Source organism: Typopeltis vanoorti, chromosome 26, assembly GCF_054136105.1.
Source record: "Typopeltis vanoorti isolate ZY-2024b chromosome 26, IOZ_Tvanoo_1.0, whole genome shotgun sequence".
In the NCBI taxonomy this organism is placed as follows: Eukaryota; Metazoa; Arthropoda; class Arachnida; order Uropygi; family Thelyphonidae; genus Typopeltis; species Typopeltis vanoorti.
In genome coordinates, this window is record NC_143574.1 from 21890244 (window position 1) to 21914124 (window position 23881).

General features: G+C 35.3%; 1 protein-coding gene across 3 annotated transcripts in view; it reads right to left on the reverse strand.

Moving 5' to 3' along the window:
* Nucleotides 1–23881, reverse strand: part of Ctl2 (Choline transporter-like 2) — a 278235-nt gene that overhangs the window by 2820 nt on the left and 251534 nt on the right. For all 3 annotated transcript variants that reach the window (XM_090414973.1, XM_090414971.1, XM_090414972.1), the window contains 2 exons: nucleotides 22507–22595; nucleotides 12530–12614 (listed from right to left, as the gene is read on the reverse strand). In XM_090414973.1, the coding sequence (XP_090271099.1) occupies nucleotides 12530–12614; nucleotides 22507–22595 (174 nt within the window). The remainder of the gene's footprint in view (nucleotides 1–12529; nucleotides 12615–22506; nucleotides 22596–23881) is intronic.

Sequence of the window (23881 nt, forward strand, 5' to 3'; positions counted from 1 at the left end):
AAAAAACATTACATTTAACAGGTTGTTCCTCTGAGCAAAAAAACTGGATTCATAAAAATGAAGTTTCAATTTTTTTTAACCCTCAGTTTGCAAAATTTTGTCACCTTGTGTCGATCCAGAAAAGGCTGAATTAAAGGAACATAATAAAAACTGTGAATGTTGTAAAATAATCTGACCTGTCCAATTTTGTAACCATAATTTTAGCATAAGGTGATTAAAAATATATACTTTTGCATATAAACTGCATGCATTCTTCTGGCCAGTTTGCATGGTTACAGGAAGAAAACCCTGCCACCCTGATTTGAGAATGGTGTGACTCACCTTTCACTTTGGGATATTGTGTAATGACCTGTTATAAGTACTTTTACATAAGTGCAAAGAATAAGAAACCAATTTTTCCAATAAGAATTAATGTGAAAGAAGCAAATGATGTAGAGGCTTAATGAATATAATTCAGCATAAAATCATTTGTCTTAGAATTGGAAGAGCGTAAATAGGCAAAATATTACAAATTAAAGAACGAATGCCTTAGGTTAAATCAAATAACTTTAATTAGAATTTTTATATATGTACATTGTGTGCAAAAAAAAAAAAAAACAGTACTGAATGTCAAAGTTCAGTACTGTTTTTTGTGTGCCATACTGTATCTGAGGTATCATTGGTGCAACTGAAAAATGAAACATAATATACAATTAACAGAAAGAGTCTAAAAAGTACTGTAACAGCTTTAGCAAGTAACAAATCCCATCTTGTTTAACCAATTCCTAAGTAAAAAAAAGAAAAAAAACTTAGTACTTTTTCAATCTACTACCTTTCCTATTTCCTGTAGGGGAGACAAAAGTAAGATATCAGATCTATTTAAGTTTGGAAAATGAAGCAAATGTTTCATAGGTGTCTTTAAAAAGATGTCCATAAGGATTTGTCTTAGTCTACAAGACTCTGTGCTTTGTAGGGATAGCGTGTTTAGCCAAGTCAGATTGTGGTTCAAGATACTTGATTATAAGATTTAAGTTCCTCACAATGGATAAAGATCTTCAGATTGACCACACGAGAAGATTCTGGTAGACATCTGAAAAATTCAATTTTCTCTCTTCAACAAAATCGAAGCTTCCTCCACTAAATTTTTCAGGTGTCTACCAGGAGTTCTATTAATGAACCTTGTTACAAAGCGAAAAAAATTAACTGCCAATGGAAGGCATAAGATAAATATTATGGAAGAAGCTGTATATAGTTTATTAATAATAGGTTGATTTAGAGTGTCCTTGAGAAGTGTGTTGGTAATCAGTGAAACATGATATAGTTATTAGGATGGCATCTTTGGAAATTTTGTTATTGAAATCCAAGCTATTCTTTATGTAAGATAAGATCTGCCTACAACAGTGAATAATAATGTAGATAATTGTTTAACACACTTATCGACACCAATGGGAAGAGCCCATTCCAAATACTAAATCAGTTGGTATAAATTAGCTCATATATCAGTTACAAATCTTCAGTTAAAACTGAAGGCTGTACAGGAATATTGGGTGTAAGATAGAACTGTTTGAAAAGTTAACTGCTATTTATAATCTGTGTGGACCATTAAGGACCATTAATCTGCCATTGAGGAGAGATTTAAACCAGCTATTCAAAGAGACATTATGCTTTTACTCTAAGCAGGTGACACTGTCTTCTGAAATAAAGATGTTGCAAGTTTTCAAAATAATCTATGGGGAGTTGAGGCTACATACATTCTGAAATTTATTCACCTATCTGCACTCACACCCTTCAAAGGCAAGCCATTCCGCACTGTTCTATGAGAGAAAAATATAGCTCATTCCTTTCTTGACTACATTCATTCTCAACTTCTATGGATACCCTCTCCTTCTCTCCCCACCCTCCATAAAATGCCATTAACGTGCATGATGACCTTTCAGAAGTTTGTCGGTCTCTATCACATCACCCATCTTTTCCCTTTGCTAGCATCTGCAGTCCATAAATTCTCAATCTTTTCTAATAATCTACATTCTACAATTCCCAATATCATTTGCATTTTGCACTCTTCACTATATCAGTATCACATAAGAAACAAGGAGACCAGACCTGTGCACAGTAGTCCAGATGAGGTCATGTCAAAGCCATGTAAAGAGGCAAAGTGACTTGCTTATTCTTGCATGTTTCAGCATTGCAATTATCCTCTGAGTTATATTTGCATTCTTTTTTTATGTGGCCTCTGAACTTCAGCTTCCTTTCTATTAAAACTCCGAGCTCCATAGCCTGGTCAGTTTCTTCTAGCATAGTCCATAATCTTACTAATATAATATGCTACTGAATATCTGATTACACCCAAGTGAATAACTTTACATTTGCTCATGTTGAACTGACAGCCATTTTCACATGCCCACAATTCCAGTTTATTCAAATCATTCTAGTACTGCATGTCAGTTGCATTCCTGATTGCCCTGCATATTTTTGCATCATTGGCAAATAGCTATATGCCTCCTGTTACATCTTTCCTAATATCATCAATGGTAATGGCTGCATAACAATGGACCAGGGACTAACCCATAGGTGATGTCAGTCAGCCATCCTCTTACCAAAATTAGTAGTTTATAATCCAGTGTCATATCCAAATTATACAGCAGCCTTCCATGCTGAATCCTGTCAAAAGCTTTAGCAAAGTACAAAAGTATCATCATGGTGTATCCATTCCCCTTGTCTAACTCAATCATCATATTATTATATAATGTGAGAAATGTTACTCAAACATGTCTTTCTCATAGTAAACCCATGCTGTTCATTGAAAAGTATAAATTTTCTGTCAACTCATTTCTTGCTTCTGTATGTGATCTCTTACCAACTTTTCCAAAATCTTCACCACCACTCTAGAGATACTGACATGTTGATTCCACAGGAATGGAATCTTCCTAGTATTGAGACTCAAATTATACAGTCAAGTCTAAGGAACATCCAGTTCAGCTGAACACTTTTAGTATTTGTGTTGATATTCCATCAGTTCCAACTGCTGAATTCATATTCAGTTTATGGAACAGCTCTAGTACTCGCTCCTCATACATCTGAGTTCCTTCTTCCAGTGTAAGACGTAGCACTGGGATCTGTGTTGCATACACCAGGTTAATAGCTTTTAATAAAATGGGTACTTACAAAATAAGACTTATTGTTAAATTTACCATATATTTAAAACGTGCTTATGTTCGTACAAATTGTCTACCGGTTTCGCTAGTAACTGACTAGCTTTCTCAAGGCTTGCACAGTACAAAAAATGGTAAATGAAAAAAGGTTTAAGAATACAAAGAACCGTTATGATGCTGAGTAGATATGTCACACGAACGTGTTACCTTAGCTACCTAACAGGTACTAACGGTTCTTTGTATTCTTAAACCTTTTGGCATTTACCATTTTTCGCACTGTGCAAGCCTTGAGAAAGCTAGTCAGTTACTAGCGAAACCGGTAGGCAATTTGTACGAACATAAGACTTATTGTTAAATTGACTATATATTTAAAACGTACTTATTTTGTGACCATTTTATGACCAAAAACATGTACAATTTAAAATGGATACTTATTAGATAAATGATCTTTTCTGCACTGACGAGTTATCTATTGATGATTGTTCTTTCTTTTACTTGCAACATGACAGAATTCTTTGGGCTTGTCTTTAGCTTGCTGAGTTAGTTTCTTTTCATACTCACACCTAGCTTTCCATACAATAGCTGCACCTTATAATTTTCATAACCAATGCCATCCTTATGGCATCGGTTATGAAATGTTGAAGGAATAAATGGCATTCCTTCCACACCATATTGTTGTGGAAGGAATCTTAATCTTTTGCTTAATTATTATTATTATTACGGGCAATTCCAAGGAGTCCTTTAGACTCATCTAGGGAGGCCCTAACATCATTTCAAGAACAACTATTCAACATTCACACAGTATCTATCATACTTTGCTTTGAACTCATTTACAGTCATGGCACCCACAACAGACTCTGGCAGCTTATTCCACTCATTCACCACCCTCCAAGTAAAAAACCTAGCTCTAACACCCTTGCTAACCACACTCTTACCCAGCTTCCATGGATGACCCCCAGTCCTCCCACCACCAGTCCTATTCTCAAAAATATCTTATGAATTAATCTTATAGAAACCCTTCGGTAATTTGAATTTCTCAATCATATCATCCCTTTTCCACCTATCAACCAATTTCTGTAACCCACAAATCTTAAACTTGTTCTCATAAGCTTCATTCCATAGACATGCTATCATCTTGGTCACTCGTCTATGGATCCTCTCCACCTCCTGCCCATCAAGAAGAAACCCTGCCACCCAAATTTGGGCATAGTAGTCCAGATGGGGTCTTATCAAGGCTCGATACAGAGGAATAACCTGTTTTTCTCTGCTCGTTAAGGTATTTTTAAGCAACCATGTGATTTGACGAGCTGATTTAACCACTTTTGCAATGTGACCCCTAAACTTCAACTCCCTATCCACAAACACTCCCAAATCCCTGGCCTCGTCAATCTCCTGGAGTACAGTTCCACCAATGTGGTACACTGCTGCTAATCTTTTCAGACCAAAATGCATAACCTTACATTTTGTCACATTAAATTGATATCCATTCTACTTATCCCAGTCCTCCAAACTATCCAAATCATCCTGCAAAATGTTGATATCCTGTTCATTCACTATTGTTCTACCCAACCTTGCATCATCAGCAAACAAATGAACAGTTCCTCTCAGATCCTTTCCTATATCATTAATGAACAAATTAAATAGTAGTGGTTCAAGAACAGAACCTGGCAGCACACCACTAGTCACAGGCCGTCTTTTGGATTCTACTCCTGAATAAACCACTCTGATATCTCTCCATCAACCACCCACCTATCCATCTCACCAACCCTATATCCATCCCCATATGCTGCAGTTTACTGATCAGAATTCTGTGGCATCCTGTCAAAGGCCTTAGCAAGGTCCAATAGAATCACTGTAAACCATTACCCTTATCCAGTTCAGCCGTCACGTGTTATAAAACGTGAGCAAGTTAGTGAGGCATGATCTACCCTTCACAAAACCATGCTGTCCCCCATTTTCATCTATCCATTCCTGTATTTTCTTCTTGACTATTTTCTCCAAGACCTCAACAACGATTCTTGATATGCTGATCGGTCAGTAATTTACAACAGCAGTTTTGGAACCTCCTTTATGCAGTGGAACTATTTTCCCCTCTTTCCACCCCCTCAGGAGTAACCCAGACCCGAGACTCAAATTAAACAAAATGGTCAAGGGCACTGACAATTCTTTAGCCGCGTCACTTACGGCACAAGCTAGTATACCATCCAATCCCACAGATGCACTGACATTGAGGTTTTGTAATAGACCAGTGGTGGCACGTTAACGATTTACATGATATCCTTTTATATGCTTATAAATTATTCCACTTTTTTTTTTTTTAATTGTTACAATACATACAAGTTAAATTTTATTTTACAGGAGAGAGCAGCTATGAAGACATCAATTTGATTGGTGCAGTATTAACAAAAGACCATGTGACCCAAACACAAATGGAACCAACAATTTTTGAGTTGAAATGCTAATTCTCTTCAACCGAATTCCATAACATCTGCAACTGTCATAACAACATTCACTATATATTTCTCAATTTGAAGACATTCATGACAGGGTTTCGTTTATCATTCTGGCAGAACTCATTACCGGTGGGCTCAAATCACACAAATTTTCAACCTTTGGTTGATTTTTATTGCTGCTTGTTTGCATTTGAGCTGGAAGGGGAACTCACACTAGCATTATATGGCATGTTTAATTCGTGGTAGAATTTATTTGAAGTTAGCCTTTGTGATCTGTCATAATGACATCGAGAATTTCAAATGCAATCAAACAAACACTTATTTCATGTTGAAAAATTAGACAATAGTTTTAGTTAGATACTGTGTTTCCGGTGCAACATATGGTTTTGCTTGCCTATACAGCGTTGTTTCTGTGAGAGGGGTACATATGATTAATTAGTTAGCGCCGTTTTTATTCCAGCTGTCTCCAATTGCACTATTTGTTGAGAAATATATTACACAGACTGCAAAAGCCTCTGTACCTTATTCAGGGATACAATCAAACTATTTTTTTTTTCTTGCATCTACAGTATATAATGGCTGTTGGGGAGGGGCATGTTGTTTTGTGTGGGAGGTACATATGCAAAACCTATTAATTTTTTCTGTAAAGTGAAATCAGAGGTGCCAATTATACGTGAGGGCAAGTTATATTCAACGGTAGGTGTTCGCCGACAAGTCGACATCCTTCTGCTGCTTCCCATGCTCCGCTGACTTCTATGGTGAGTTACAATGAATATTTTTCTCACTACCTTTTTTTTTTTTTCAAACCAACATCATTAAAATCAATTTAACACTGAATAATATTGTAAATTTTTGATCAGAATGGGATATGTCAATGAAACTTACCAGAAATTAATTTAATGATGTTGTCCTGAGGAAACTACAATATTATAGCATTAGTCCTGTGATTGATAACTAATTTAAATGCATACTTTTATATTTGTCAACATGCTACACCGTATACATTAAGTGTATTAATACTCTTTATGATTATGCCATAATTAATTATTAATACTTATTTACTAAAATAAATAGCCAAAAGGCTTCACATCGGCAAAACAAAATTATATAAATTAAGTGGATTTTAAATACAACATTAGTTCAAAGTCGACTACAGAAACTATAAATGTTTCATGCGAAATTTGACCAGAGATCTTACGGGAATACACTCCCCGCCATACTACGAGTTGCCCTAGCCGCTAGAGCAGTGATGGTGAATCTTTTTACCCAGGTGTGTCAAACATCTTTTTTTTTTAAATATTGATGTTGTTGATATATGCATACATGAATTATAAATTTAACTACTTAATCATAGATGGTGACTTATACATATCATATTAGACTATTTATTTAATAGGACATTGATATACAATCTATGAATTCATATTATACAATTAATTTAATAAACTGAAATTATTGAAATTAGTTTTTTCATCAGAATACCAATATTTTTCAACATCCAAGTTGAAAAATATTGGTCACCTGAAACCCTCAAGTGTGTCAGTGCTGACATGCATGTCGTTCACCATCACTGCGCTAGAGCAACTGGTAGTATGGCGGCGAGTGTATTCCTGTAAGTTCGCTGGTCAAATTTCCCACGAAAATTCTATAGTTACCATAGTCAGCTTTGAAATAATGTTGGATTTAATATCCACTTAATTTATATAACATTAATACTTATGTTAGTTTAATGCATGAACTTATAAAAAATGGGAAAGGTATTTACGAGTACGTTTGTTGGGACTGAGCCCTCTAATACAGTAAGAATAAATAAAAATACAGTCTTATAGAAAAAGAACTGAGAATGACTGATCCTTAGGATTCCCTGACTTTTTCCCTTTTTTAATCACACGTGCATTCATTATGCATTTCACACCGCGCATCCGCCAGTAGGCAGAAATAAGCAGCGGCAAGTGCATTATTGTTGCATATGTGCACTGTTTTGTTTTTGCTACTGTAAATGGGAATTATAAAGATAATTTAATTTAGGCAAAAAATAAAATGTTGATTTTTTTGAAACTATAAAAAATGCATTTGATTTAAGTTGTGAATTATTTTGTTACAGTTCTACTGAACATGGCTGGCAAAAATAAAAAACGGAAATTATCACAGTCAAGCAGCAGAGAGTTCCAAAGCTGGTGGACTGAAGAGTATGGCATGATTAATAAAGACAATAAAGAAATATGCGTTTATGTTCTGGGACAGTTGTGTGCAGAATGTCGTCAGTAAAACGGCATTATGAGACAAACCATAAATCGCTCGGGCAATTAAAAATAGGAATATCCAGTCAACAACACTAATGAAATTTATCGGCAGTCGTTCAAATATAACTACTGCTAGTTTTTTGCCTCAAATGAAAGTGCCAAACACAGGAAACCTTTTAGTGATGGGAAATATATAAAAGAAGCATGGTTAAAATGCGCACCAGTTTTCTTTGAAGATTTTGAAAACAAGGAAAAATTTATTCAGAGAATAAAAGATAAGCCTTTGGCTAGAAACAAACACGGTGAAAGAGAGAATCATAGAAATGGCTAAAAATATAACTAATCAGCAAAAAACAGATATAAAATCTTCTGGTTTAATTTCTCTTTGTCTTGAGAGTACTGACATAACTGGATCAGCTCGTTTAACAATTTTTATGCGTTACTGTGTTGGGAATAACATCAAAGATGACTTGATAAGTTTAACATCATTAGCGACAACAACAAAAAGAATAGATATTTGCAACGCAGTTGTAAATGCACTTGCTGAAAGAGATATAGATCCCTCCAAAATTGTATCAGTAACTACTGATGGTGCTCACAGTATGACTGGAGAGGAAAATGGGTTCGTCAATTTATTTACCAAACTTATTGGACATCCAGTTCTGGGTTTTCATTGTATTATACATCAGCAGGTTTCATGCACAAAGGCTAGTTTCAAGCCACTGGAAGATATTATGAGCATTGTAACAAAATTGGTCAATTTTATATCGGCACACGCTTTAAATAAACGAAAATTTATAGAATTATTAAGTGAGGTGAACTCTGTGTACAATGGTTTACTTATGTACAACAACATCCGATGGTTAAGTCGTGGGAAAGTTCTATAAAGATTTGTTGGGTGTTTAGATGAAGTCAGACTTTTTTTACATAATGAAAAATTCATTGAAAAATACAATCAATTAATGAACGTCGAATGGCTTTCAAATGAATGTTTTTTACTGATTTGTGTTTACATTTAAATGAATTAAATGTTAAACTGCAAGGTGTTAACAAGACAATTATTGTCATGTTTGATTTAACCAAAGCATTCAAAGCTAAATTACAAATTTTTAATCATGACTTTATTTCCAATACCTTCCGATATTTTCCAAATACAAAAAAATTCTTTGCAGATCTAGAATCCCATGAAAAAATAGATCAAGTTAAATTGACAAAAAGGTTTTCTACAGTTATTCAGTTGATAATCAACGAATTTTCTTCAAGATTTACGCAGTTCAGGCAATTTGCAGAGACATCAAAATTTATTTTGCATCCAGACACAACATCAACAGATAAACTCAATTTGGAGATTTTCGAGTGGCTGAATTTGGAAGATATAGAAATGCAACTAATTGATTTTCAATCTAGTTCTATATGGAAAAAAAAGTTTGTCGATTTGAAAAATGACTTGGAAATAATGGAAAATGATCGATTATTGGGCGCAATTAAAAATAATGCAGAAGGAGGAAATACTGAGAACTTGGAATACCATTCCTGAAACCTTTTGTTGTTTAAAAAAACTAGCAATGGCTATATTATCAATTTTCTCTCTACATATGCTTGCGTCATTATTTTTCAAAATGAATTTTATAAGACAGTTTAAGAAATAGAATGACTGATGAATCTAGTTCAGCCTGTGTATTACTAAAAGTGACAAAATATGAACCTGATATAAAGCATTTGGCATCTAATGTACAATGGCAAAAATCTCATTAATAAACTGATATTGATAAATTAATAATAGGTTTATTGATTTCTATATGACAATGTGTATGTCAAATTATGAGTTCGTTTTTATGAAATTCTATGTTAATTTTAATTTTTAAACTTGTCTCAATAAAATTCTGCAATTAATTTTGTATTAATTAATGTTAATCAATTAGTGTTGTATTAATTATTGCTGATGTGCCCAGCATGTCAGCAACTTAATTTGTAAACTTTTGGCACGCGAACATAAAAATGTTCGCCACCACTATAATAGACTCTTCACCTCCACTTCATTCACCACAATTTCTGTATAAGCTGTTGGTTCCTTCATTCCTGCAATGTCACCACTTGGATCATATACTCTTGGAAAGTGCTATCTCAGTAATTCCACTATATCAACTGATTCAGTTACCTCCCTACCATCGACATACTTTAAAATCATTCTGCCATATACATTTTTTCTTTTACTTGCAACATATCGAAAAAACTGTTTGGGATTCTCTTTAGCCTACATGGCTAATGTTCTTTCATAATCCGCTTTTGCTTTTCTTACCACACTCTTTTCGTTACCCTTCTGGCCTGCACTTTATACTGTTCATGTGCCAGCAGGTCACCTTTCTCCTTAAATTCCCTCCATAGTTGTTTCTTGTTTTGCAGCTCAAGCTTAATGCTGTTATTCATCCATTTAACCCCTATTTGATTTACTATCCAGACTCTAGGTATACAGTCAGCCATTACCTCCTTCAAACACTCCTTTACCACTTCCCATGCACTATCAACATCCAGCCCTTGCAGTTTTACATGCCATGGCACCAAACCAAGCAAACTCCTAAGCTTGTAATACTTACCAGCCTGGTAATTCCACATGTACCCTGTCTTAATTGTAAATTCCACACATTTAGCCACCTCCAAAGTCAAGACCCTATGATCACCCTCACCAATTGGTGGCAATGTGGTCATATTCGTTACAGTCAAATTCTCAGATGCAATTACTAGGTCAAGCACTCTCTGATCCCTAGTATTTTCCATTACATGCTGTCGCAGATAGTTATCCCTTAGCAACTGCATAAAATCCAATTCCTTCCTCCATGTGTCCTCTCCTCCTTCCAATCAATGTTATCATAGTTGAAATCCCCCATAATAATTACCCTCCTTCCACTCATCTCTTCTATTTGCTTATGCATACTATCTCCACCATCTATAGACCATCACCTGGTCTATAGCAGCACCCAACTGTATATTTTGTTCTGCTAGCTTCAATCTCACACCAAATAGCCTCAACTGTGCTCTTTTCTCTATCCTGCAGTTCAACTTCTATTCTCCTTGGCTGCAGCTCATCAGCTATCATCAATGACACTCCTCCCCCATTTTATTCTCCCTGTCACTCCTGAACACACTATACTCCTCACATTCAATCTCACTAGCTATATCATCTTCTGTCAGCACCATGTTTCACTAATGCCAATAACCTGTGGCCTGGAAGGGCCAACCAAGGCCAAAAATTCTTCCTTCTTGTTCCTAATACTCCTGGCATTAGTATACATGAATTGCAGAAGCCTGTTAGTCCCATTCCTATTTTGATGCCTTATACTGACCATCCCATTCTGATTTGTTGTCCTTCGTACTTGTTCGGGCATATTATACACATTCATACACTCAACTGCCTCCCTAAAGTCTGCATATCTATCCCCCCCCCCTTAATAACGCTAGTTTCCCTGATTCTGCACATCCATTTCATTCAACAACACTTTTTCAAGCCTCCGCACACCAAATCCATTCAAATGCAAACCATCCATCTTATATAAATCCTTTTGCCCATCAAACTCACTCCACATGTCCACAAACTCCACACCACTCCTCCTGCATAACCTGCACATAGTCATTTGCAATTATGGCCCTCCTCCTCATCTCTTCTCTGTCATACCATGGTAACAGACTCACTATCCTAAATCTCTCACTCTTTTCTTTTGCTACCTCTAATAATTCCTTGTCCTCTCTCATATCAATTTTATCTCCATTTAAGTCATTCGTTCCCGCCACTACTATCATTTCTTTCATCCTCTGCTTTTGCGCTCTGATACTCACTTACATCCTTAATTTTTGCACTTGGTAAGTACGATTTTAACACACTCTCATCTATTACACCTCTTTCTAAAGAATCTCCGTACAACACTCGCTCCTTCATTTTGCTTACACTCACGATCATACTCTTATTTTTCTTATCATGCTTTTGCCTTTTATTAGCTGATGCACTTGGTAAACAATTTTGCAAACGCTCCAGCTGCCGCTTCGTCCTATGTATCGCTCCATGCAACCGTGCGATCTCACTCATTGCATCTATCTCATCATTTTTGTTATCCGTTAAACCATTCGCTCGTTCTGTATTTTTACCTTCATTCTCACTTTCAACGCCGCTCTCAAAGCTATCTGGTACTACATCGCAAATTCTTATCATATCACTATTTTCTACATTCTGACTTTCAACAACGATATCACTCTCACGACCTGAAACACTTTAATTCCTCACTTTCCTTACACTTTGTGCACACATTCACTCCACTATCATTATCTAACTAAACTCCAATCGCTCTCTGCAAAGCATACATCTCACAGACGTTACACTAATAAACTCCCTTATGTTAAAATTTTTGAACAAACATGGCGATCTGGACGGCATTGTTTTCCTTCTTATCAGTGCCATGTGCACGCTATCTATCGTTTATGAAACTTATTAATGAAACTGACATTCATTTCACTCCCAACCTGTTTATTCTTTCAGCTCTAGGGACATGTTCCAATATCACATCAGATGAAATAAAAAAACAATTATCCATAAGATATTCAATATCTGCAAAGAAGCAATAATATTTTAAAAAGTTCATTTTTTTTTATTTATTTTCAAATAAGCAGAATTAACTATTTAGAAGTTTAAATAAAATCACAATGAGGTACTTACAAAAACAGAGAAACAAAGTGTCTACAGCCATGCTATATACATTGAAGAATCCTGTGGCTATGATATAGGCTCCTATAGTGATTGTCTGATTTGATAGCAAAAAATACAAAAGTACAATTTCTTGTAAAATGTATCACACAACTCTCGAAAACAATTATATTTATTTACAGCTATTGTTTAAGAACTTATTTTACAGAAAAAAATCTGAAATGTCTAATATAATGTTTATCAGGATTTAAAGAGTATTTCATTCTATATTTGATGGCCAAAATGATCACTTTGATGTTTTGATGTCTACTACTGGCAATCTATCAAATTATAGCAGAAATGCAACCCACCAGAAAATAAGTAACAGAATATGAAGTAGCTACATTTCTTATACACTGAGCAAGAACAGTATTAGGAGCTTATGCGTTCTTGTAAATCAGCTCAATTTTATCAACTTTTTATCAAACTCAATCACATGACCTATAAACACAAGAGTACCATGTGTGGGTAAATAATCAGAGAAAAGAAAGATTTTCATTGTTAATGTGCTTTTTGAAGAAGTTGTATGATTTGGGAAAAACAGTATGGGAAAGACTTCCAAAGGGCAGAGGTATATGGAATGAAGGAAGTGCATGAAAAGTTGTTTGGTGAGTCTGGAGTGAAAAGTATATGGATGTTACCGAGCAGTTAATCATGTTTGTACACGATTAGAGGGAAGTGGAGGAACAGTGGTAGCCAATGCAATGTCATGGAAATATCTATATAAAAGACATAATGCAGAAACAGACTGTTTATGAGAAAGTGACTGGAGAGAGAGAGTAAGTGAGAGAAGGGTGTTCTACTAAGTGAATAAATATCTTCATACAATCTAGCATTCTCAAGAAGGTCAAATTACTGTCATGCCTCTTAAGAATGGCTAAAAGGTTGATGTTTAATGCACCAAGATCTTGAGTCATTTGCATACTACAAAGGTTTTGCTAATGAAGAAGAATGACTGCACTATCATTGGCAAAGCTATGAATAGGATTGAACTTTAGTGAGAAAAGAATCACTGGTGTATAGGAGAATGGATGTAGGTAAAAGCACAGAGCCTTGATACTTTGAAATGAATAGAAAAATCAGATGAAAGGGAACTATTGCTATGACATGCAATGAATGACAAGAGAGAGAGAGACCACAAGATGCTGGCTTAGAAAGAAGGCTGCAATGTCAGACTTGATCATATGTCTTGGACATATTAAAAGTGACCATATGAGATTCTCCAAATCTTTCTGTTGTCTGTGTCCAAAGATTATCAAGGAGGTCTGCTTTAGAATGAGAATAGCAGACTCCATACTGGCGATTACTGATTAATCAACAGGTCTCGACAACAAGAAGCAATGAAAGCAACAACAAACAATAATATTGGCCAAAATTCTCCATAAAACATCTGGTAAAGTATGTTTCAATCACATATCTAACATAAGTACAGTTATATCCCGAAGTTATGTTACCTTGAGTTCCAGATTCTCCATATCAGCAACAAGGTTATCCCTTTTAATAATTAAAGTAGTATTCACTGGAATAGCACTTTTAACTTCAGCAAATTTTTTGTTTGTTTTTAATTACAGTAGTAATTAAAAACAAACAGTAGTAATTAAAGTGTTAGTAGTGTGAAGGAAGCCTAGTCTTTGGCCTATCACAGAATATTAAACTTACTAATGGTGTAGCAAATGATACACCATTAGTAAGTTTAATATTCATGCAATCATGGGGCGCAACACAAGGATGTGTGACACGAGGTGTGTCTGACAGCGCAATGATGAGTGAGACAACTTTCACGTGGTAGCATGACGGAACTAAAGAGCTGTAACTTCAAAGCAAGTAACATAACTTCAGGGTAAGTGACAATTCAAAAATGCTCGCAAGCACAAAGTATGCTTGTATTTTATTTTTATAATTTTTCAAGTATGTGTGAATATGATTAACCAATAACTGTACTATTATGCATGCATTAGAGGATACATGCATAAATCACAGCTCTTTTAATATACAGTTTATATTTTTTTATAAATTCGCAAATCAGAATGATATATGATAGATTAAACCAGCGTTCAACCTTTTTACACCTGCAGACCCTGGAAAATAGGAGAAATATTTCATGGACCAGCTGATGGCTAAGAGAGAACCATAAACATTGTAGATAGTATTTTATTTATTAAATCCAATGTTATAAAATTACAATTTTTAGCTAGTGCAACATCTGCTGCTGTTTAGAGGTTAGAAAATTTGATATATGTGGCTGGAGCATTGTTTCTGAGAGACGAAGTGCTGCAATAACATCCATTCGATTTCTCTGTTTGGTTTTTATTACTGACATGGCTGAAAAAGTCTTTTCATACAAATAGGAAGTTGAAAAAACGATCAACAATTTGATAGCTTCATAACTCAGAGATGGATATTCTTTTTCGAGTGATATCCAAAATTGAGACAATGATTGCATTTTATGTTTGGACACCAGAAGAGTGACATCAGAAGACAACTCGATCAGCTTTTCTTTTTCACAAGTATCAAGTGCATATGATTTTATATCTTCCAGAAGGGATTATTAATCCAGAGGTTACCTTTACGAGGATCCTCATTGTCAGGGAAATAATTATTAAAAAGTTTTCAGATAACGACCTTAAATGTTGACTTATTATGTTGATTATGACTTTCTTGTTGACATCAGCAGCAATCAGAAATTCTCCCAAAAGTGGAAATGTTTCTATATCTTTCTCTTGTACATGATTATCCGGAAGAGCCAGCTTCTTTTTGAATACATCCATTTTATTTCTCAGTGTAAAAATATTTGTACAAGACCCCTGAAGAGAAATATTAAGTTTGTTAAGAAGGCTAAATACGTCTGCCATACAGGCAAGCTTAGCCATCCATTCCTCATTCAAACAAAGGCTCTACTAGGTCAGATTTTCGCTCTCGCAGAAACTGCTTTACTTCTTCCCTCAGTTTGAAAAAGCATGCAAGAACCCTTCCTCTCGATAGCCACCTCACTTCTGCATGGAAAAGAAGATATTGGTGGTGTGAGTCCATACTCTCACACTGTGTCGTCAACAGCCTGGAGTTCATAGCTAGACTACAAATTTCATTAATTATCTTCACTGCGTCATTCATCACAGTGTTTAGTTCAGTAGAAAGCTTCTTTGCAGCTAGGTGCTCAAAGTGAATCATACAGTGAGTGGACAAAACTTCTGGGTGCCGACTTCCTTCATTTTCGCAACGTCCAGTCATGCTCGCAGCACCATCCGTACACACTCTGATGCATTTGCTCCAGTCTAAGCCCTACACTTGAAAATACCCATCAAGAGCATTAAATATCTCTGAACTAGTGGTCCATCCAGGTAAGTCAAGGCAACAAAGTTCTTCCCTTAAGTCTTCATCTTCACTATACCTCACGAAGCAAAGTAAGATAGCATGGTTACTCACGTCAGTTGATTCATCAAGTTGAATCGCGAAAATCTCGATTTCTTTATCCCCTCTACAACTCGCTTTTCAATATCGGTAGCCATATCAATAATTCTCCTCTGAATGTGGTGTCCAAAAGCAACATAGCCTCCAGTTTTTTAGTGACTTGAGGATCCAAAATTTCTCAAACGACATCTAAGATGCAAGGCTTTACTAACTCCTCACCAACAGTAAACGGTTTTCTCGTTTTAGCTATTCAAAGAGAAACTAAATAAGATGATCGAAGCAGCAACTTGTCACTAGTCGTCATCATTTTCGTTTCACTTTTTCTGACTTTTCATCTGGTCACGTAATTTTTAAATAAAGTCCAGTGGCTTATCAATAAGCCACTGGACTTTAAGCGAAGATCATTTAATAATAAGGTGGCACACCTTTTGGCAATTCCTATAGGTAAAGATGACCTCTCTATTGCTTCTGCCTTGGGTATCTCCACTTCTGGGCCTGGCTCCCACTGACGAGACCTCAATAAAGGTCGAAACAGGTCTGGGTAGTGGCCCTTCCCTTAATGCATAACATTATACATATCTGCAAGGAGATGTATTTTGCATTATGGGAGATACTGAAATAGGAGTGCTGTTAGCTTGGTCCACCTTTGCTCTGAATTGCCCGATGTTGTACTACCTTACCTCAGTCCTGAAGATATTTTCAGGTGCAAACTTTGTTTGCTCAAACTTGGATAAAGGATTAAACTAAATTTATTATAGTCCTGTTTATAGTTAACTCTTAGGGAGAAAGGTTCCTTGGGTACAACATGTGCCTTCCATATGCTTGGGATTTTTAGACCATCATTATTGTTCAGATTGGGGTGGTTGATAAGAATCTCACAGGCTTCCTTAAATTTGCGTTCATACCATGTTTTAGTGTGATGTAAACAACTGGTGCTTTTGCAGTCAATTGTATGTAAAGTGTTCAGGGCATGATCAGAAAGGCTAGCTTCACCATAGTTATATTTATTGTGTCACTTATGTTCCTTTTGTCTGATAGGAATTGTGCATCCTGTTTCCCCTATATATGGTAGATTACAGATGCAATAATTACGGTATACTCCAGAGTAGGCCAGTGGAGGGAGTGGATCTTTGGATGAGTTGAGTAAGCTTTTTCATTTTGCAGGAGGTTTAAAGGTGGCTTTGAGGTTGCATTTCTATAGTATTCTGTTTATTTTATCTGATGTTCCTTTAATGAATGGTTATAGTTTTATTGTAGTCTGATTTATCTTTTTTTTTTTTTTTATTAAGGTCTTGTAGAGAATTTTGTTAATAGTGTTTTGGCTGTAACCATTTTTTTAACCATTCTAAACTGAACCACATATTTTGAAAAAATGAATCTGCTAGTCTCAGACAATAGTACATACCAACTTGTTAACTACGACCTAACCAATAGAATAGAAAAGAAAACAGAGAAACAACTTAAATCAATTGCTGCATGGTCAAAATATTACTTCCGCACTACGCTCGTTCCCCGAGAATTTACAGTCTACCAAAGATACACAAATAAAACACACCACTCTGGCTGTTAGTTGCTTTTTCTAAAGCCTCAAAAAATTCCTCCACTTCTACCTTAGTAGAACCTTCTGTGGGACCATGGGCACAAATAAGTCTCATTGCCCAGTTCCCCATTCTCATATTTGCCCACATTACTCTACTTGAGACTGACTACCATTCAAGAAGATTAGCCTCGTATTTTGTGTTGAATACTATGGTTATCCTTCTTTTCCTTGATTGTCATTGCCTGAATATAACATTTTGTATTTATTGCTCAGAAAGATCTCACTAGTTTTTGTCTTTTTTGTTTCAGTCACCCCTAGTATGTCGATCTGGTACTTATTTAATTCCTGAGCTAGCTCCATTTCTTTGCCATTCAGGCTTCTTATGTTGATAGTACCAATCTTTAACTCTGGTGATGTTGAGTTGGGGTGTGTTTTCAGATTTGTTCCAGTAGCTGACTTTTCGCTGTTCAACCTGGTTCCCTGGCGAAAACAACAGGGCCTTGTTTAAACGGGCAACGCCCCAGCTGGCATGAAATTTTGTCATGTTGTACCATCATTCTATATTTTGGTTTAACCAATAAGAATACAATTTGGTCAGCTAAATCCCAAATTGCCAGCCCATCCTTGTTCGTTCAATATCCAAGTAGATACCTAACAGGGTGCACCACAAAAAGGTGAGGATTGGACATTAGGTCAGAAGCCCTGGTCGGTTCTCCACATTCCTTTAAAGGCTATGTGGAGATCTCCTCTCAGTTATACAGCTTTGACCCTTAAGTTGTTGAAGCAGCTTAGGAATGGAGGAAAGAGTGCTATAAAAGGAGTTAGAGATGATAAAGGTGAGATGAAAATGGGAGAAAAAGATATCCTTGAAGTATGGAGTAATTACTTTGAAAAACTGCTAAATGAAACAAGCAATGATGACAGCACAAAAAAAAAAACACTGACCAGGCATGCAGTCAGAATAAAGAATTAAAAAGGTTTAAAAACAAACCAGTTTTGTTGACATTAAAAACATGTGCGTTTATGCACGTAGCCTCCTTTTCAATCATTTCTTTTACTCAATGAGAAATTTTGCAGCAGCATCATTATTATTATTAGCACTAGCACATTCACCTACAATTTGAATGTTATGGATCCCCCATACACTTTTTAAAGTTATAAAACCGCGACTTGCTGAAAAAGCTTCCCTTTCACCTCCATTTTCTTCTCAGTTTGTTATTTTAGCTGGAATTATCATCTGAATTAATGGAAGTTTTTTCTGATTGCAGTCTCCAATCCATATCAATAAATTTCATATTATTCATTGCAGAACCTCTACTGTTAATTTTTTTTTAATTGTTAAAAATTATAAACCATGCTATAGCAAAATATGCACTGTTCTAAACCTTACTATGCAAGGTGCTGCTGTACATTAATGGTGTGTTGACAGCTTTAATTTAAATATCCACATATACAGTTCCTTTCTTTGTATTATTTTCATTTTTGACAAATAGCAAGATAATTTAAGTGCAACAATATACAAGGTCTAGCAAAAAATGTAATGAGATTTTTTTTATCATGACAATTGGCAGCAACGTCGAAGTGACGATGAAGTATGTTAGAGTGATTTTCAAGTATTTAGCTTAGGTGGTGGTTTATACACATAATACAATTTAATGGAATAACTACAACAGAAAGAGAAATAATCAAACAGCAAGTTTAATTGGTTCAATATTTCATCTCTCACAGAGACATCTTCAGGAACACAGTGTTAAAATTGTAATAACACACACACCTCCCCATCTCATAGTAGTTGCTACTGATTCCCCTTTCTTTAAATTAGCCAACTAGTTAGCTAAATCTTTAAGTCCACTTAAGGGCCACACTTCTCATATAAAAAATTCTATACATTTCAAATCCTTAATCTAGAACAGAATTTAGTTTTAAACAATAATGATATCATGGAACACAAATATTCCTCTTTCTGACACTCAAAACTGACTGAAAAACGCCCCCCCCCCCCCCAATATTACTGATCTCTTTAATTTTACTATCCATACCAGTTACTTCTCTAGGAAGTAACCAGATAGAAGGTACTCCATGGGCTCTTCTTGCCAATTTTTATATGGAACATTTTGAAAAACATGCTCTTGATACTGCCAGTCTCAAATCTTCTGTTTGGTTAAGATATATTGATGATGTGTTCTCTATTTGGCAACATGGCTCAGACACGTCAGACTCTTTCCTCCTCTATCTCAACAGTCAGCACTTCAGAATCCAGTTCACTATCGAAAAAGAAAACAGTTTGCCTTTTTTGATACCCGAATCACACGTCTGCTCAATGACGCCCTTTCTTTTGCAGTTTACAGAAAACCCACCCACACAGGTAGATTATATATATATATATATATCTTGTGTGTGTGTGTGCAAACTTTTCCATCGTCTTTCTTCTCAAAATATTGCATCATCAAAACCCTTGTTAACAGAGCCTCCAACCTCTGTTCCACCCAAGCGTCCCTTACAATGGAAATTACCTTTATTCATGAAACTTTGCTGTCCAATGGTTACAGTGCCAAAAGATCTATAAATTATCTGTCCCTTCCACCTCTTCGCATCCCTCTCAACATAAAGACTACAGTAATGCCATTACTATTCCCTATATCTGAGGCACTTCAGAAAAAATTGCCAGAACTTTAAAAGAAATATAATACATTGATAAGGCATGTTTCATAATACTATTTTCACATAAGTAGATAAGCATACTCCATGAGATCTGCTTAAAATTGAACAGTGTAATAATGCTTCACAATTTTTCAGAAAATATTGATATCTGCACTGATTTCAAATTTCATTTAAATCTGGCTTCTTTTCCACTCTCCTAAGGATCCATTTATTCCCCTCTCTGTTTGCAAGGTTCCTTGTAGACCTGTGTTTTAGGTAAAGGTTCCTAGATCATCAGGTCTTGGATATCTTGCACAAAATCAGATGGAAGAAAGCTATTATGCTGCATCACAGTAAATACAAATTGAAAGACTCTGTTTAGAATTAGTAGCAGATTTAAAAACCAGGCTCATCTTAATAAATATGGTTGTATTAAACTTCCCAAGATTTGGGAAACTTTAATTCTTAGGCCTCCCACCCAATATATAAAGCTAGCCAACAGCATCCACAAAGGGCACCCCCCTATAAGACTTTAGTCTTCATATAATTTAATATCATTTCTTCCACTTATTGTTTCTTGTGTGTGTTATTACAATTTAAACTTTGTATTCCTAAAGATATCTCTGTGATATAGATGAAATACTGAAACAATTAAACCTGCTCTTTAATTATTTCTCTTTGCACTGTAGTTATTCCATTAAACTATATTATGAGTGATTCCTGCTCTTTCTGTCAGTATCACTTTCTCGTCAGTAGTTAAACACTTGTTGAGTTATTGTGTTTTTAGTAAGTGTGTTTGGTGTGTCTGTCACAAAAATGGAGAAGTGAAATCTTAAACAACATTGTGCGAATGAAATTTTGTGATAAACTGAACAACATTGCTACTGAAATGTTCAATAAAACTGAGTGGGCATAGTAAAGATTCTTTATCATGTGGTCAAGGGTTTAAATGTCACAAGACATTTTTGGAGGTGGGGGGAAGCATAGAAGATGAACAATGTGCAGGATAGTCTGTCACAACAGAACAAACACTGAGCAAGTACGGTGCTGCATCTGTGAAGACTGACATTTAACAATCCAAATACAGAAGAATTGCATCTAAATCATTTCATCAATCACAAGATTTTGAATGAAAATTTGGAAATGTAATATCTGTGAATCCCAAAAAAAACTCAGTGTTGATCAAAAAGATCGCTGCCTCAATGTTTTTGCAGAAATGCTAGACTGACTTCAAACCCAATTATTTAGGTTGTGTTATTACTGGCACAAGAGCTGCTTTTGTGACTATAATGAAATGCCAAAGTTCAGAGTGCTACAAGAAAAATTCTCCAAGACCAAAGGTGTGCATGAGCAAGTCTAAAATGAAGACTATGATTGTCTTCTTTATCGATAGCTATGGTTTGGTCCACTGAGAATTTGTACTTCCTGGAGCGAATGTCAATCAAATTTACTACAAAGAAATTTTTGAACAGTTGTGAAAATGTGTCTTATGGCGTGTTTAGAGATTGCGAATGATTGGTTCTTGCATTATGATAATATGCCTTCTCATTCTGTGCTGTAAATTGGAGAGTATTTAGCCAAAAAATGTATTTCAGTATTGGAAACCTTACTTGCCTGTCTTATCTCTGTATGACATTTTTTCTTTTCACCAAGCTCAAGAACAAGATGAAAGGTACCCATTTTGAGACTGTAAAAAACATCCAAAGAGCCATGACACAAATGAGCTAAACAGAAGAGGATTTCCAATCTTGTTATTACCACATGGTAGGAATGTTGGAGCCATTGTGTTTCATGTGGCAGGATTTCATTTGGAAGTGCTCATGATATCCGACAATTACTTGAATACACGATTTTATACAAATTTTGTCTCATTAGTTTTCTGCTGGATCTCATAAAATGGCTTCTGCTGCTTCTTCCATAAGAATTTTATGAGAAACATCCCCTTTTCTTGTGGATGCAAAATTTTAATTGGTAGTCTTGTTACTTAACCACCTAACTAGCCATTATGGATCAAATACACATCCTCATACACTTCGTATCCAACACATATTTCAATGTAATATCAATGGTATTACAATTTTAATGTGCACTTCGCATCCATGATAACCTTGACATCTATAGAGGTCTTGGATGCTAGCGTGGTTATATTTTAAATTTACTTAAATAAACATATCAGTACACAGACTTATTGCCGCAAAATTTTAAGCAAGATTTCTTGAATATGTATTTCTTCGTTCTATGCTATCACTTCAACACTTTTCTCCATGCTTGCAAAAATGTTATTCTAGATTTATTTAATGATCATATAATGTCACATTCAATTTTTTCTCTCCAAAATTTAATTTCAAGCAGGTATACTTACAATGACAGGCACAAGATTGTAGTTCAAGTCTTCTATCTTGCTTTCAAAATATGATATTTTTCCAGTAAAAAAGTGGAAGGAGAGTACAGCTGGGGAAAACAAAAAAAAAGATGACAATAATACCATGAAATGTAAAATTTAAGAGACATAAATAAATGCCTGTAATTATAACTGATTCAGTTGATTCTGATATGATTAATAAAAAGTGGAACAAGTTTTGACATAATTCAAGTTCAAGATAATGATATAGAATTTAACTCGATTAAGTATAATTTGTGCAATTCCTTTATATTTATATTTTATCATCATAATTTCCCAATAGTATCTCCAAGGGATGTTGCTACCTTCAACATAAATTCTGGACATTCTGAAAGAATACACTTATATGAAGCCCTGAGCAAAAATGCTGTGAGTTCAGATAATTTTTTTTTTTAAGCTAATTAACTGTGGGATTTTGTGTATTTATGTATGAGAATAATATAGAAGTTGTATGATGTTTGTGTTTAATATATTTAATGGTGTTAATTCATAATACAAGAACAATAAGAAAATAATTAATATTTATTTAGTTACTTGCCAATATTTCACTGGTCCCAGTATTTTCAGAACCACAAAAGATTTTCTCATAATACATGAAAAGTAACAATTAGTTAACAGTGGGACCAGTTTAAAACTGTAACGGACAACATAGGGAACTAAAGTCCTAATTTACACCATCTACTGTTGGATAAAGAGAGAGTTAACAAGTATTAATTTGATCTTAAAATGACTGTCTCCCATATTTTTGGTAAACTGATAAAGATATACATGTTGAAGTTTGGGGAATATTTTAAAGCTGCTGCTGATTCCAAAAACACTCTGACTTATCATGACTTCTGTGTAGCATTTATCTTTTTTATCCATTTGATCCTGTGTGAAGGGGTTTCCAGGGCACAGCTACCAAGTCCTGACTTGCCAGAACGATGGTGCTGAATGTATTTTTTATGTTCTCCAAGGCAGGTGTCAACAGTTCGTCCTGTTTGTCCATAGTAAGATAGTTCAAAAGTACAGGGCACGTCATATACTCTTGGGTGTGATAAAGGAGAGGAGGGGGGGGGTTGCTCTTAGGTGAATGGATGAGAGTTGCCATGGATTAAAAGTGATGAGGAGCACTGATATTTATTAAGCACTCTGGATATCTTTTCAGATATATCCTGAATATATGGGATGGAAACAATTTTGCTGTATTGGATGACAAAGGGAATTTGAGGGGGGCATTTAGTATTTTTTCTTTTTTGTGGGATTATAGCCATTGACTAAAACAGTCTGATAGAGGTGAGTTCAGTGGTAAGAGCATTATCATTGGAACAGACATCTCTGGCTCTGTGAGTTAACA